Here is a 17,887-nt window from a genome sequence, read left to right as displayed (position 1 = left end):
GATCTTTCAAGCATAGCTCCAAGCATAGCTCTTTCCATAGCTCGCTGAGTGACCTTCAGTTTGTGAACCAGTCCCACAGTAAGTGTCCACGTTTTAGCCCCATAGGTCATAACCGGTAGGACACACTGATCAAAGACTTTCGTCTTGAGACTTTGTGGTATGGGTGACGAGAAGACCACTGCGGTGTTGGTGGGTTCACATATGATCACAGATGTTTTCCTTCTCCGTAAGAGCGATGGTATACATTGTACTTAAATTCAAAGAACTCATTGTTACCTACATGTCAGCGCCGAGATTCGAACCCGCATCTCTTGCTTGAGAAGCGGGCGCTTACCCGACTGAGCCAGTTGGACTCGCGCAGTGAGTGTTCCGAACAAGTATACTTAATTACCTGAGGTAGTTTTCCTTTTAATTTCATCATAATTATGTACATCTATACGAAATATCAGCTTGATATCTTTACCCGTTTCCGAGAAAAAAGGTGGTGACAACAAAGTGTGATCTTATAAAGGTTCCTTTTTTTCCTTTTGAGGTACGGAACCCTCAAAAAGAATAGTGACAATCGGATCAATCGTTTCGGAGATATGCGTGGACAAACATACATATAAACGTACATAGGTACATAAACATTTATAAAATTTTGAATATTTGTTTATTAGCCCTAATACTCGTATATTGTCATATGTCAATATGGTGCAGTTCCAATAATCTTACATACATACCGAACATATTATATGTACTTACCGAATAGACAATCTTTTTTTGAAATTGATTAAAAAGGTTTATTATCCCTGAATTTAGTAGGAAGTGATGCCATGCTAAAGAATAAAATAAAGCAATTAAAATTAATTCGATACATTGGTCGTGAGTCGTGATCCTACTTCATATTATAAATGCGAAAGTTTGTAAGTGTATATGTGTATGTATGTATGTATGTATGTGTGTATGTTTGTTATTTCTTCACGTCAAAACGGCTGAACCGATTTTAATGAAATTTGGATGAAGTTAGCTGACACCCTGGATTAACACATATGTTACTTTTTATCGCGGAATTCCCACGGGAAAACTTATTAAGGCGAAGCGAAGCTCGCGGGAACAGCTATTATATTGAAATATTTGTTATTTTTGTATTAGTTTACTTGAGCAAGTAAATATTTAGATTTATCTTTTTGTATAAAAATATTAAGAAAAAATTATTGCCCAGAAATGGATCGCAATTTTTAATTTTTTCGGTAAAGAACTTTTTTAGTAGCATCACTTATAAAATGTCAGAATTCTTTCCAATTAAAAATCAGAGAGTAACCAGGAGCAGGTACTGTAATTTATTCTATTCTATTCTATTCTCTGTGGGGGTGTCAGTACCTGCACCTGGCTCTCTCGCATATTCCCTTTATACATTTGTGCATATCCCCAAGGTCTAAACTGCCTTCCCAAGCTTGGACCATTTCCCACCACGCTGGTCCACTGCGGGTTGGTGGGTTCACATATCTAGATGTGCTAAATCTAGATATGCAGGTTTCCTCACGATGTTTTCCTTCACCGTAAGAGCGATGGTATACATTGTACTTAAGTTAAAAGAACTCATTGGTACATGTCAGCGCCGGGATTCGAACCCGCATCTCTTGATTGAGAAGCGGGCGCTTACCCCACTGAGCTACCACCGCTCATCCTCCTACCTCCAGGTACTGTAATTAACCCAATATCTTTATTTGATAAACTGGTTACTCACTGGTACTCTTTGTTTTTTGACCATATAATCTTAGGACATACATAAAAAATACATACAGAAAAATTGAGACCCTCTACTTTTTTTAAGTCGTTTAAAAGCTTCAAATGATGTGTGTATTTTTATGTACATGCATTTGCGACAGTATTCACTATATTTCAAAACTAATTTTATTTATCCAAGGAGTCTGCGTTATTGTCCAGGTATTTCCAAATAAACTCGTTGTGACCTTATTCCTCCGGAGATCTTAAATTCCTTCGACTGTAAGAGAATCCTTGTGCGTACACTAAATTTAATTTGTTATTTCATTCACGGACTGGGAATTGAATCCGATACCAAATTGGTGTAAATAAATTGCGTTGTATAAGACGTGACACCTATACAGGGTGGAGTTTGATCAGTTTACCTCCCGAAGGCATCAAATGCCAAATATGTAAGGTTGTTGAACATTATTACGAGCGTTGGGCTCTATGCCCGGCGCTTGAAAGCTTTTAGAAGAAATTCATGTCAATCTATCATTCTAAACAACTCGAAGAAACCACAATACCACAATTTATTTTAATTCGTACTTCTTATTTCTTATTGTAAATAACGCATTGTTAATATAAATACCTAACTATTACAAGACAAGAATCTCTTATCAATTATCATGTTCATCACCGCCACCCTCATCTTCGAGTCTTCGCCATGAAAGGTCGTATGTATCAGACCTGCATAATGAACAAATTTCATTTATGCGTCCAAACGTAACCCATGCTGAATCACGTGAACAGACCAGCTACCGCACCGCCACCACCGGAACATTAGCAATCAACAATCCCCGCACTGCCATCGCTTATCTTTTTATTGCGCTTATTATATCTTCTGTCAGATTCATAAAATTATGTCAGTTTTGACGATAAGCAATCCTGTATTAGAAAATCTTTTTTTCCGGTTCCAGCGCTTTGTTTGCGTTTCCGACTGTACATTTACATCTTGTACAATAATCTACCTAAGTTGTTTTCGGGAACCTCACACATAAAATTTCACCCTGTAAGTTTATCACCTTCTTTTCCTCTAAGTTCTTCTAGTCCTGCACAGCATATATTTACTTGCGTTAAACATCTCGGGATAAATAACTCAATACAAATATACCAAGCCGGCATCGTGGGTGTGCATACTCAAACACTTTCTATACAGTTTATTTATTCTAGCTCCACTGCTATTTGTTATATTTTCCACTATTTCCACCACCTATGTTAAACTACTGCAAGTGTGCAAACATCTGAACTAATTAACCTAAGTGGGAAAGTACATACTTATACATATATCTATTTAAAACTTACATGGAATATTAAAAACATCGCTTGTATATTTTATGGGATGAATGTATAGTTTTTTCTATTTGTTTAACAGGTGTTTTACAAAGAAAACTTTTGTTCTGGCGGGCAGTACAAGAGGGCATGTTGATAAATCTGATAATGTTCTCTTTCATTCTTTTTCATTTGTGGCGTTTTTTACATCAATTACCTAGGTTCTACCTCTACATCCTATGCTTTCTCAAGTGGCATTGTACAGTCAGCTGCATAGATGTAAATCAGAAACAAGTCTACAAATTTGTAAATACGTGTCTGTTTGCTTCCCAATAATGATAGGGTGGAAGATGGTGCTTCTCAACAACGTAAACCTAAACTGAATTACGTAGGGTAGGGGGGTCAGAAATCTATGTGGCATTCTGTACATCCCTTGATACAGACAGCGAGCATGCTTCAGGAATTAACGCTAAACCGCCGGAGCATTCCCCATCCATCTATCTGTGGATTAGGCTGAGTGGATCCCGCTCTAGGGTTACTCTATACTGACGAAAAACAAACGAACGGGAGCTGTGGCGCAATCGGCACTGAGATAGAGTCGTGGCTCGCGCAGCAAGCGTTCCGAAGCTTAGTTTTTCGTCATATAGTGACCCCCTGTTGCTACTGAGTATTGCTGCTGTTGTTTATCGTATTGCGTTGTTGAGGTAGAGTGGGACCTGCGCATCGTACCACTGTGAGAAATTAGCTTGACAGCCTGAAACTAGGTTTAGCAGATACTGAGTTTTGAATAGGGTTCATTTTGAGAATGAAGAAAACGCATCCAAATCCGTTGATGTATTTCGGCGCAATGATGTCAATATACAGACAGACTTTACCAGAAATTATGAGTTGGCAGTGAGGCATTTTAACCGTTGTTGTATTATACATATTCGTACGTGAGAATTTAAAATACCTATGTTTTATTGTAAAAATAGAGTCAGAAAAGCTAACTTTGCAACAGCAACAAGTGCCAATACCAATGCAAATTACTATCGCTAGAATTATATTTAGAAATTTTGCTATGTTTACTGTTCTATCTTTAAAAAATTAGTAATTTCCCTTGATCCACAACCAGTTACGTAAGGTAAGTTGGGGGAACAATTTATTCAAATCACTAAGGCATTAGCATAAACTTCACCAGGAGAGATTACTAACTCATATTATGTTGATACAATTAGCATGTTTAGGTAATTGATCTTGTTGATTATTTAATAAGCCGGTTGAATTTGAAAATTCAAAGAGGGGGTAATTAGATATTATCAATTATTAGAAACGCGGGTACTTGTTTAACCTCTGATATTTACGGTCAACGTTCGTAAAATCAAATTTTAAATACTTTCGGATGTTATAAAATGTAAAGTAACAAAGAATAATTGCTTTTTGGCAATAAGCCCGCGCAAAAACTTTGTGGTCATGTGACTTTTTACTATGGAAAATGTTTTTTTTTTTCGCGAATTTCCAAATTCTGATTTCAGTTTCGGGCTTAGATATACCATGCTGCACATGTAGGTTTCGGCTTAGTATACCAATTTTGCAACACCCTGTATAGTGACTCAGACTATTCTAAACAACTTTGCTTTAAATTTTCTATGCTACGTAATAACGAAAATGCGCGTTTTCACGTGACTTTTTTAATATGGGGAATAGTTTTTATTTCACAAGCTACCAAAATCCATACCACATAAGTTATTCAAAGTGATGATGATCTGAGTCCCTCTTTCGCTTATAGTTACAGTATTTTTGCAATACCCTGTAGAGATAATTTGAAATGAAACTACAACCGAACCTACTTTTCCTTGATATCTCAATCTCAACGAATATTCCAGCAAAGGGGAGGTCACTCTATACTGACGAAAAATAAACGAACGAGAGCTGTCGCGCAATCGGCACGTTTAATACAACGGGATAAGAGTCGTGATTCGCGCAGCAGTGCTCCGGAACTTAGTTTTTTGTCATATACAGGGTGTTGCAACAAGGGTATACTAAGCCGAAACCTACATGTGCAGCATGGTATATCTAAGCCCGAAACTGAAATCAGAATTTCAAAATTCGCAATAATAATAATTGTTTTACCCTGTAGAGTGACCCCCCGAATTCCCGACGGTTTATTCTCCACAGCCCACCAGTGGGGATGTTCAAAGGCAACGAATTCTTTTGTTATTATTGTGTACCTCGCAATGCCATGGGTTACTACGGGGATTTCTTAACACATTTCGCTTACATAAGGTTTTTCGCTTTTGGTCTTGGAATCTGTTTTAGAGAACCTACTTAGTGGTAGGTACTTATTTTTTTTTACTTTGTTAATTGAAACTTTGAATAAAATGTTTTATAGTTAGGATAGAATAAGGTATTGTCCACTATTTTACATAATTGTCAACTCATAAGTGCTTATCTTGTTTTTGTTTAGTAATTCTGGTATCTGATTGTTGCTGACGCTCAATCCCTATTCACACCTATATGCCTACATTGATTAAGATTATCTTCTGATATGATTTATTTACGCAAACGTGAAAATCTAATTCTTCATTAATTGTCAAGTAATTTTAGATTTATTTCCTATTTCCCTAATGTACGTAATGAAAATACAGAAGTCCTCTAACTGAATGTCCTTAAGTATATGATGGGCGAGTCAATTATATCTACGGATCGTTGATCGTGCATTAACTAAATGATATTATTGAAAGAATAGGGGCCGTACAATAAGCGGCTTACATAATAAGAGCATGCATCATTTCCTCAACTCAGATCAAACGACATCTGCGAAGAACGAAGAGTAACTCGCGTTTCCGAGCGGGCGGCGAAATGGCGCAGAAAATGCGGATTTGAGAATAATGCCGCGATCGCAACTTGGCGAAACGATGCTTTTAATTTCGACAGCCGGGGGGGTTGCTCTACATAAACATATGCTCACGACTGTAATGGGTGGTCAGAGGTGACTCGCAGCCACCCGCTTTTCGCTGTACATTTGTACTCACGTGATAGGTCGCGAGCCGTATCGCCGTTTTGATGAGTACAATGCTCTTGGGTTCTAGTTTAAAAAAAAATAACAAACGAGAGCTGTTGGTACAAAGTAGAGTCGTGGTTAGTGCGGTAGCGCTCTGTAGGCCTAATTTGCCCACTTTTGATCTCATTTAATATAGATAATATTTCTTTCCTTTCTATTGGTTTTCTAGTTAATACCTTAACCTTGGTAGGTTGGCTGGTAGAAAATTATTTTTGAATTAAGTCTACCTTTTGTAAAATTATTTAATAAATAAATAATAAAATATACTATTGTTTACTAAAATATCTGATAAAATAGGCAGCAACCATGAAGCAACGGTATTTAATTTTCATAGAAATGTGTTAATTTCTTGGTTTTATGAAAATTCACTTACATAATATGTATTATGTCATCCAGTGAGCAAATTATGAACTATCGTTCGTATCTTCTAATATAAAACTACAATTCTATTAAGTATAAACAATAAAATACTAAGTACTTATATGAAGTGAAAGTGTTCACAAAAAGTGGCCAGATTCAGGCCAAAGAGGCCAGCCAGGAAAGCGTTTTTCGTAATCTAGAGGGGCGCGGCGCGTCGCTCTACCCGCCCACGCTCAATATCTCACTCGATTTCATCCGGATTTAACACTTCGGTGTTCGACACCAGATGGATATTTCAGGTGGATTTTCACACGTCCGCTTAGCAAGTGTAAAAATACGTTATCTGAAAACGTTCTCAACTCATTTACAGAGGATGGTCGGTAGCCGTTGTAACTGTTACAGATAGTTTAAGTTCTGATTGGATTTTACACATTCTGGCTAGTGGAAAAGCAATTAAGGATATACTCACAGTAAGTAATGTAAGTACCTAGTCTTAATTGCTTTTCGACTAGCCACCTTCACTAAGGCTGCGTTTTAGTAGAACTGCTCACTCGTTAGTAGGCTGAAAATTGCGTAGAGTGAGCGTAAAACTAGGAAACTGTAAAAAAACCGATACGTCGCTAACTAAATCGACGACAAACTATTTGCCCACTGGCAACGCAGCTTTACCTGTGTTTTATAAACACAGTAGCAGTAATATATATGTAGTTAATATTTCGACGTACGGAACAGTATTGGATTTATATTTTTGTTTCGTCAAAAATGCTAGTCTAGGTTCCCGAGGCGGGCGGCGCGTTACGAGATGAAATGGAATATTGTGCCGAGCCGCGGCTCCAGTTTCAAGAGTTTCAACTGAAGGATCTTGAGATTGAGAAAGCCGGGTTAAATGAGTGTATTATGTTATACATATACCATACAGTGATATACTCACGGAACAGCTTAATTTGCAAAAATGAGGCAACAAACACTTCGATAGGCTAACTTTAGAGCGCTGTAAAATTAGCTTTTAGAGTTGATAAATATTATAGATATTATTGTTAGATAAATAGTATTGTTAAACAAACTTTAAACTTAGTATAATCTGTTTTTTCGTAATATAATATAAAAAAATAACTTACTGAAGAAGTAATCAAATCATGACTGCATCTGTAAAAAATAATAAAACAGTATTTTAATACACCTAGGTCTAATGAATAAATAAGATTTATCTTAAACCAAACAGCGTATAACTAAATGAATTTTCTTATTACTATTATCAGATAAGAAGTTTCTAAATCTCCAGCATTATCCATAAGCATAAAATATCCAATCAATAACAACTGAAGTGCCAACATAAAACTTCATAACGCTTTGTTGTTTGTGTAAAGGCGTGCCTTCTGAAACTCGCTTCAAATATAGACGGGGTCTTCTGATTTGTAATAATGAACTCGATTTTCTATGTAAATATTTACTACATTGCTGGAGGCCAAGAAGTAATGAAAGAATAAAAGTATGTACTTTATTGTGTATTGTAGTACTTAACTTTTTTACAAGTTATGTTTTTGATGGCATTAATTACGTCTGAATGTTTGTTAGACAGTGGCTTAGTGACATCAACATTTTATTTCTCATACAACATTTACTTAAATTAAATTTTAAATTTATTTGACCATAAAAAAACTGCTCTAAAACGAATAAGTAAACTCACACCATGAGCATGCCGAGTCGACAACAAGCCGAGTTAGAAAGACGCTATACGAGTAGAAGACCGTACAGCTAGCTAGCGACACAGGATGAGAAAAAGAAGGCGGCAAGCCGAGGCCGAGCTTTTACAAAATTGCATTGCTGAGAATGAAGGCTCTTTATCCGCACGTTCTTGGACCAACGACGGTGGTAATAAAACAACGATTTGCAGGTCCCCTTCTCTTTAATCCGTCAAAAACTGAGGACATTGAAGGACTTCGCTTCGGTCTCCCGTCCGCTTAGGTGTAGTAATTTTTTCTTTTATCGTTTTCGCTTGGAACCTGATTGGGGATTAAGGCTGTTACATTAGATTACAAGTGAACAACATACAGTCATAAGTAGCAATACACTTTTGTACCTTGTCAATCTGAAACCGCCCATCCATTCATTGAAATATTGACGGTTCGTCAGTTTGACAAGGTACAGAACTGTATAAGGACTTATGCAGCTGCCCGTACATCATAACTAATATTTTTCATTTTGGAAAGCAATTCATAGAAATAGATCCCACCGGCGAAACAGTTAAAGCATTTGTTTCAGAGTTAGTAATTGAATACCGAATAAAAAGTTAAAAGATCAATTTCAATTAGAGGTTCTCTTGTTGTTTGTTTTCTACTTTCCGAACTAAACAAGTTACGTAGTTCATGAAACTTTCAGTGATGTGTTTTTATTTGGCCTCGCTTATTCGCTTTGGGTTTTATTCGTTTGTCATGTTGAGGCCTGAGTTACTGTGAGTTTCAGTCTAGTTTATTGTTATTTGTGAGTGGGTATTTGTGGTACAATCGGGAGCAATGAAAAAGTTCCAGTGACTAGCACCAAATTACTCCTAAACCGAAAAGGCCAAATCTAAGGAGTTGATACATTTACGAGCGCATCAGAGTATTACCAGCTAAAAACCATTGATCTTAAAATTCTCTGAAACTACAAAAATCTAGACATACACAAGACAAGTAACTATGCATTATGTAGGTATGTTTGTAATATACAAAGGTACATATAGGGCTCTAATAACAGGATACCCAACATGGTATTTACAGCCCTTGAATGGCCCTTTGCTGTCAGCGTCAGCACTATAAAATAACCTATGTGGCCGTGTAATTAAATTGCTTTTACGCTGAAGTGTCCCTTTGACGACGATGTGACAGTTTTCCTATGAGACGACGGTTCGGCTAACACAAGGTGTGACACAAATGTCCTACTTGTGTTATACAAAGCCTATTCGTACCTACGCATTATGCTTATAGCATACATGGTATGCTCATTTATGAGTGATCGTCTCTATTTATAGCTATCGTAATTTTCACTAAAATATAGCGCATTTGTTGTGGAACATTTGATATGGAAAAAACATTTACTGCCAGTTTCGAATCGGTTTCTGACAGTTGGTATCGTACAATTTTGACATATAAAAAGTTGCATTCAATGCAAATGTAAAATAGTATGTAACTGTCAGCTATTGAAAAACAAAGACTGACAGTTACAACAAAAAAATTCTAAATGTTATTTATTGTTAATTTGCTAGTGATTTGTGGATGTTTATTAAGTTTATTAGACTATTATCATCACTTAACGAGTGTGTGACATGGGTCGGTGTATTTTGTTCGGTTGTACAGAGCATATTGAACGAAAATACGATGGAACGATGGATGAGATATCTTTTCACATGTAAGTAGATACTATCAAGTTTAACAAGCTTACATTTACTATAGTACGGTGGCCTGCGCCTAAAAGTATACAGGCGGAGTTTTTAAAATAGCGATCCCTGATGATGAAGGGACCAGCTACATCTGTTATAAATTCGGGGACGTGTTGTGTGTGATGCGTGTAGCAGTGGTGTTTATGTGGATGTGCTTGAGCAGCATGTGAGCTTGAGATCGCTATTTTAAAAACTTCGCATGTATACATTTAGGCGCAGGCCACCGTACTATCTATTGGCTTGATTTTAATATAAAACGATACCAATTTTAATACTGTAAGGTCTTTTAGTATCACAGGGGTATAATCGTGACAGTTCTGACATTGCGAAAAAGAGACGCTTAGCTACATTAAGCGTAAGAAAGAAACGTTAAGCTGTAAATGTTTTTTGTCCTTTTTGCTGTGGCGCCTGTTTACGTCAGTTCTCTTTGCCAAACAATGAAACAAATGAAAAATCTTTGCCAAACAAAGGCTGACAGTTACAACAAAATTTTCTAAATGCTATTTATTTTTGATTTGCTAGTGATTTGTGGGTGTTTATTAAGTTGATTAGACTATTATCATCACTTAACGAGTGTGTGACATGGGTGGGTGGATTTTGTTCGGTTGTATAGAGCATATTGAACGAAAACACGATGGAATGATGGATGAGATATATTTTCACATGTAAGTAGATACTATCAAGTTTAACAAGCTTACATTCATCATAGTACTATCTATTGGCTCGATTTTAATATAAAACGATACTAATTTTAATACTGTAAGGTCTTTTAGTATCAGTTTTAAGTAAAAATTACGAGGTACCATATCATAACAAATCACATGGTGTTGCAAGTTATTGAAAAATTATTTTACCCACAAATATTATAGTATGCAAAGAAAATACTAGAAATTGTAACGGACTCGGGTTGGGTTTACAAATGGGGCGCACGAATTCGGTTTTTGTGAAGATTGTATTTTGTAGAAGTCATTCTCCATTCTCCTCTTTCAAATGAGGTGCCTCTCATTGTGAGGAAACGTTCGTTTCGTTTTTTTCTTCTATGTGTGATTTCTTCTGTATAATATAAAGTTTATTGTATTGATACGAAATGCGTGTTTCCTTTAAAAAAAACCCATCACATATATTTGGCCCACGATAATAATGCTCACGCTCATCCATTTATCCCTGCTTAATAGGTTTCCGACAGAAAAAAATATATCAAGAAAATGGATAAGTAGACGTTACCGGTCGCACAAATTGGGAACCAAAGAAACATACAAAAATTATGTTCGGCACATTTTGAAGAGGGTTGTTTCGATTGGACGAAGACAATGAATCATACAATCTACTCAGTTTGTGTATATTAAATAATTATATTGAAATCAAATAAGTATGAGTAAAGTTTTTTTTTCTTATATCGTCGGTTGACAGGAAAAACTCACTAAGGCTGATTTTTCAATATTCAGATAAATGTTATCTGGGTAATACAAACATTGAGAAACATTGAGACGCAACAGCATCAAAATTATTCCCCAGCAAAACTTTTATCTGGCTATTGAAAAATTTGCCTTAGTGTCTTTTTCCTATCAACCGACGATATACTCAAGTTTTGTTTTTGTTATTATGATAAGTTAAATTTCCCCATATTTAGGTTTTATTTTTTTGTCGGCAACATCTATGGTTTGAGTGAGAAAGAGAATAGTGGACACGGCGATTGCGAGTCTATTTGTAGTTGGTCTGAGGCACAACACATAGGTACAGTTGTTGAAACTGGCAGTTAACAAAAAAGAAAACAGAAGAATACGTATTTGATTTTTCTTGAGTATGCCGACGACTTCAAATTACAATTTATATACAACTTTCTGGAACTTTCGGTCTTTTAAATACAACCGTACATACCTATACTATCTCAGACGAAGCTAATCAAGGAACTTGGCAGTACCGCGTTGTGTATGGCTTCTCATAACATGTTCCAGTTAGGTTTTAATTGCTGAGGAACTCCTAAAGCTTAAAAAATACTTTATATTTTCAGTTTACGTGTGGCTCTTTTGGGAACTATTTTCAACATAGAAACTTAAGGACCTTTACAACTTGTATTCAGCATGATGTTGCTACAAGGGTATTATACTAAGCCGAATGGGGCTGACTCCAGGGATTATTCAAAGCAACGTTTGTTCTATGAGTTTAGAAAATACGCGAAAAACATTTTTTTTTCAAGGGTTTTCCATAAAAACTTTGTTGGACATGTAACTTTTTACTATGGGTGGCAATTTTTTTAGCACCCTATTTTGAAACTCCACCAGATATCGTGGCTTCTATGGCAGAACTAGCTCCAGTCACTAAAACAACTTTATCTTTAAAACATTTTCCTTGGTTCGGCTATTTAATTTAAATTACCTCTTTCCTGGTTTATATGCTCTTTGTGACTTACATGAAATGTTATTACTAGGTCCCCTTTTATAGAGATGTTATCATTGAGCATTTTAGCTAAAGCCAAGAACTCACTATGCTCTTATATTATGAAGTGGAAAGACAGACCTAATAGGTGGCATTTACATCAATAACATTTGAAATATCTCAAGTCATGGTACAAAGTACGTGGTACAATGTACAAGGTACACGGGTACAAGGTACAATGTACAAAATCAAATATAATTGATTCATACATTGTGACGTTATCTTTTCATATATCTGAAGACGCAAGTCATTAGCGACTACGCAAGGAAAACTATTTAGTATAGATAATCATTAGATATGAAACTTTTAATAATAATTAAATTACTGCCTATCCAAATTAGTAATTATCTTTTAATTCCGCAATATAAGTACTAGCGGCTACCGGGTGGAGTCATTCTCGACTAGTCAGTACACGAAGGATCTCGACACAAAATGAGTATAAACGACAAAGTGGTCATCGTGACGGGCGCGAGCTCCGGAATCGGCGCCTCCATCGCCGTAGAGTCAGCAAAACTCGGCGCCAAAGTGGTGATGGTCGGCAGAAACGAGGAGAAGCTCAGCAAAGTGTCCTCCGACTGCGCCAGCGTCGGCAAGAAAGTGCAGCCCCTCGTGATCAACGCCGACGTTTCCAAGGACGAAGACGTGAGGAGGATCATCGACACCACCGTGCAGCAGTTCGGACAGATCGACGTGTTGATCAACAACGCGGGATTCAACAAGCTCGTCACCATCCACGATGAGAAGGCAATGGACGCATTCGACGCAGTGTTGGCGACCAACCTGCGAGGAGTGGTTCATTTAACCCACCTGGCCATTCCTTACTTGAAGAAAACGAAGGGCAACATCGTCAACGTATCAAGCGTGGCCGCTGTGAAGCCCATGGGACAAACCTTCTGGGCGTACTGCACGTCAAAGGCAGCTTTGGACCACTTCTCCAAGTGCATGGCTCGAGAGCTGGCTCCCGATGTGAGGGTCAACGTGGTGAACCCTGGACCGGTGGCGACTGACTTCGGCGCCAACAGCGGCATGCCTGCCGACCTGAAGCTCGAGATCAAGGACATGGTGGTCCTAGAGCGTATCAGCCAGTCGGAGGAGGTCACCGACATTGTCCTGTTCCTGATGAGTGACCGAGCGAGGGGCGTGACTGGCTCCTGCTTCTTAACTGATAATGGTCTCCTTCTTAAATAAATTTATGTTTAGTTAAACTGACTGTTTATTTTGAAAATCCGTAATGTCCCTCGTTAATGATAGCACATAAGCTAAATAAACTACGACATTAATTTTACCTTTATTGTATATTTATACAATTTGAATTTAAATAGCACATTGCACAAATGTGCTATTTAACTTTATTCAGGAGTTAATTGTTACCAGCAGCAGCCTGTAACAGAATTTTGGCGTAAATTTAGCGTTTAGGCTCATTTTCGAGTTGCTATAGATTTTAAGTAGGGAACCGACCTAGTTAAATATTTGCAAAATCGCTGAAAATTATACCATTGCCACTGTAATTATATTAAGTATAACGCAGATTGTAACTTTTAAAGTAAGTATTAATATATCACATTAAAAGTTCAAATGCGAGATTTAAGGGCCGGTACAGGGTGACGTGCCGCGCAAAATTTGGGTTTTCAATGCTCTTCACACAGCACACGCAGTGACACGCACACATGTAAGTTTGCACAGTGGGTCGATAAACTTTTACTCGGCAACTTTATTGACAATTATGTTCAAGTACATTTTGGGTGATTTTAGGGTAAGTATAATTCTTACTTACACTGGTAGGCACCAGGAAAGAGTAGAAATTAATAGGGGTGCCACTTTACTCTATACTCGGAACCCGATTAGCTTTCTCAAACAAATGTGGTATTGTACCTATATGCTTGTAGAAAGGTAACTACAAGTATTAAAGTGTAGATAATAAGTTTCGGACATCCTCCAACTGAACCCCGACGACAAAGCAAAGTAAATACATAGTGTCGCAAAAGGGCTATACTAAGCCGAAAGGGGATGACTCAAGGGGTGATTCTGAACAACTTTTGTTCTACGAGTTTTGCAAATTCACGAAAAAAATTATTCGTTTTCCATGGTAAAAAGTCACATGTCCAACAAAGTTTCTATGAAAAAGGTTTTTTTTTTGTTAATTTCCAAAACTCGTAGAACAAAAGTTCAGAATGACCCCCTGTCTTACTCCTTTTTACCCGACTGCCGAAGGAGTAGGGTATCTATCTATCTATCTATCATGGCGAGCTGATTTTCCGCATTTAGCCTCCAAGGTGGGCCATTATGCGTGAAATACCTATGGGGTGACTAGCTATTAAGCCACCCAAGCTCACGCCAGAAAGCCAGTAGACGACCTAGGTTGCTCATGACTTCCTGGAGGGACCCCGGAGATCCGAGGATTTTTGATCGGAGTAGGGTAATGTTTTTTGATTGTATGTATGTATGTTTGTCTGTTTCTTTGTTCCCTTCTGTAGCCTAAACGGCTTGATAGATTTTGATGTATGAGGTATTGTTAGAAGCGTATTGATGGCGCAATGGTTATAGGCTATGTGACGTTCCATTAAAATGTACATAGCGCCCTCTAGAGAACATAACGTGATGATCGAAAAAAAAATATTCAACTTTGCCGTGTAAGGTATCAAATGAAAGGGCTTGATTTTCACATTAGAAAAATATGCATATTGAAGGTATTTAAATAACAACACCAAAATTATTGAAATAAAAAATGATCATGAACTACTGACGTAAAATTTCGACATTGACAATTTTACGTTTATTTTTATTAATTTTATTTTTATTTTTATATTTTCGTGGAGAACCAACAGCATTCTGTTAATAAATAATTATTACTTATGAACACATAACAACTTGATGCCATTAACAAAATGAACTTAGTAAACCCAGTAAACCTAACTCATCCAGAGGAAAAATAAAATATCTTTCTCTCTCTCTTACATACTTAATAGCCCAAACTGGATGCTTTTAGCTATTAACATCTTTGAAATAAAATTGAGCCACCACCGTGTTACTGCCCTCATCAGATCCTCACGAGACCATACCTCAACCAGCACCATGAGACTGTATTTTTGATTCCTAACCTAATGTTCGTGCGTATTGTCATCACTTAGATCCATTCGCTATATTCCTGCTCCTCATCAGACCTTTACGAGACTGTAATGTCACGAGAATATTGCACACTATCTAATTTAATTTAATGTATTGAATATACTGGAAGAATTATGCTTCCTCAATTTCAAATCAAATTATGTTGGTGTCATAAAAGTTGAAAAAGTGCAATGACAACCAATGTGCAGTGATTTTGTATCTGTACACGATAAGATCGCGAGCTGTCAGTGCTGCCTAAACCAACGTGACCCTTCTTTGGAGGCCAGCGGCCAACTGAGTCAAACGTCACTACTTGTGTTTATGATTTTATAACACAGAAAGCCGCCATAGATATTTGTATGAATATTTGAGGGAAAAAAATTGCTCAAGTTTGGGATTAATTTACACAAAATAAGTGTGTATTTATTTAAAAACAAGGTATTTAGCGCCTAGTCCAAGCATTTATCTTTATAATTTGATAAGAATCATATGAAAATTCTTGATAATTACGACACAGTTGTTACAATACGGGAGTGTGATTTACTGGTTTTTCGTGATATTCTGAAATTAATTTACAGTTATCCATAATCATTTACTTAAATTCGAATGATTCAGCACCTAGCTAGACTCTTCGGCTACCTGTGTGTTTTTTTTCAAGGCTGTAGAGCATCATTTACTACATAATTCTATGACAATGCCAACCCTCGATTACCTATTGCCGACCCTTAAAAAATACTAAATGCGTCATACTACTTATTTAATCGAAGATATTGGATTTAAATTTATGATTAAATCTTACATTGATAAAGTATTAGTAGTGTAAAGTGTACGAGTATATTTTGTTTGAGAAATCGCGGGTTGCGGGGAGTCTACTGATTAGACTAACTACTATTTTAGTTTCCGTATAAACTAGCTACATAGGTACTTCTATGTACAAAATCAGTGTACAGTCAGCTGCTTAAGTAGCTATACACTTTTGTACCTTGTCAATCTAACAAACCGTCTATCCATTCATTGAAACATTGACGGTTTGTCAGTTTGATAAGGTACAGAAGTGTATATGTCGCAGTAAGATAGTAATAGCCGTAATATAGTTATATCCCTAGGGATATGATTATATACCGGAACATAGTTGTACGAAAGCGATTCATTACTATCTCACTAGGAATATAGTTATAAAACGGACAAAGTTTAGTGATATAGTTATATTACTAGATTAAGTTTAGTGAAATAGATATTTGAGTGAAACCAAGATCTAACCTTAAATAATAAGAAATAACGATATCTCAAAACTGTTGATTAGTTTAAAAAGATTTGTTGATTAGTTTTAATTGTACCTACTTATTGTTAATGCCTTAAATTCCAAAAAATATGATCGTTTTAATTATAATTTCAATTACTTTAATACTTGTTCATGCCACAAAGTATTGTAACTGCAGGATACCTATACCTACATAAATAATGTAGATTTTTTAATGAATAAAGATAAACATTTTGGCTTTGATACCAAGGTTATTGAAAATGTTCCTGTAATAAAACGAAATAGATGTTCTACTAAAAGATGTGCCTGTAAGAAGCATCCAGTGCTATGTTATTCTAGATGACACTATTCCTCTACTTGTCTAAACAAAAATTTAAAATATTTTTAATGAAACCATGATCTCACCTTAGTTGATAATTGATAAGAGATAAAGATATCTCAAAACTGTTGAATATAGTAATATAATAAAAGACTTTTAAAATTTTGTTTAGTTTTGATTTTATTGTTGTTCAGTTTAATAAGTTCATAGTTACTAAGTCTCATATATAGTGCTCATAGATGGCGTCGTAGGTAGTCGTGTAGATCGTGGTAGGGTTTCGTTTTAGCTGATGTCTTTATATTTGTGTATGAATAAACGACTATAATATAAATACGAGGTTTCATTGTGATATGGTTCTTAAAAGCTAATAAACTAATAATTAGAGTTTACAATTGTTAAGGTTTAAATTCCAAAAATTATGATTGTTTTAATTATAATTTAAATTACTTTAATACGTGTTAATGACACAAAGTAACTAACTGCAGAAACACAAAGTAGATTTTTTTATACAGATAAAACCAATATAATATCGTTTTATTTAATTATATATGGTAGATTTCTATTTCACTAAGTTTAATCAAGTAATATATTTATATCACTGAACTTAATCTAGTAATATAACTATATTACTAAACTTGGTCCGTTTTATAACTATATCCCTAGTGAGATAGTAATGAATCGCTTTCGTATAACTATGTTCCGGTATATAATCATATCCCTAGGGATATAACTATATTACGGCTATTACTATCTTACTGCGACATATAGCTACCTATAAACTACAGATAAAACTCATACATAGGTAGGTACCTCAAACAATATTATACTGTGTTTAAAGATTAATTAATTAGTTACATCTTAGTAATGAAAATTTGTAAAAAAAAACCGGCCAAGTGCGAGTCGGGCTCGCGCACAAAGGGTTCCGTA

At 36.1% G+C, this 17,887-nt stretch overlaps 2 protein-coding genes across 4 annotated transcripts in view; one reads left to right on the top strand and one right to left on the bottom strand.

Annotated features, from left to right (window-relative positions):
• Positions 1 to 17,887, bottom strand: part of LOC105387204 (probable G-protein coupled receptor CG31760) — a 75,471-nt gene that overhangs the window by 51,630 nt on the left and 5,954 nt on the right. For 2 of the 3 annotated variants that reach the window (XM_048623977.1, XM_048623968.1), the window contains exon 2: positions 7,540 to 7,567. The exons of the other annotated variant lie outside the window; for it this stretch is intronic. The gene's annotated coding sequence lies outside the window, so the exon portion shown is untranslated. The remainder of the gene's footprint in view (positions 1 to 7,539; positions 7,568 to 17,887) is intronic. 3 annotated transcript variants of the gene reach the window in all.
• Positions 12,656 to 13,480, top strand: LOC105381282 (3-oxoacyl-[acyl-carrier-protein] reductase FabG-like). The gene has a single exon (XM_048624005.1). The coding sequence runs from the start codon at positions 12,708 to 12,710 to the stop codon at positions 13,461 to 13,463; it is 756 nt and encodes a 251-aa protein (XP_048479962.1). The 5' UTR covers positions 12,656 to 12,707; the 3' UTR covers positions 13,464 to 13,480.

The sequence above is a fragment of the Plutella xylostella genome, chromosome 3, assembly GCF_932276165.1.
Source record: "Plutella xylostella chromosome 3, ilPluXylo3.1, whole genome shotgun sequence".
NCBI classification, from domain to species: domain Eukaryota; kingdom Metazoa; phylum Arthropoda; class Insecta; order Lepidoptera; family Plutellidae; genus Plutella; species Plutella xylostella.
The sequence above is the reverse complement of the archived record's forward strand: the minus strand, read 5'-3'. Positions and strand labels throughout refer to the sequence as shown.

Bases quoted from the DNA above. Each gene is read 5' to 3' on its own strand.
- LOC105381282 (XM_048624005.1), top strand. From the start codon at position 12,708: ATGAGTATAAACGACAAAGTGGTCATCGTGACGGGCGCGAGCTCCGGA.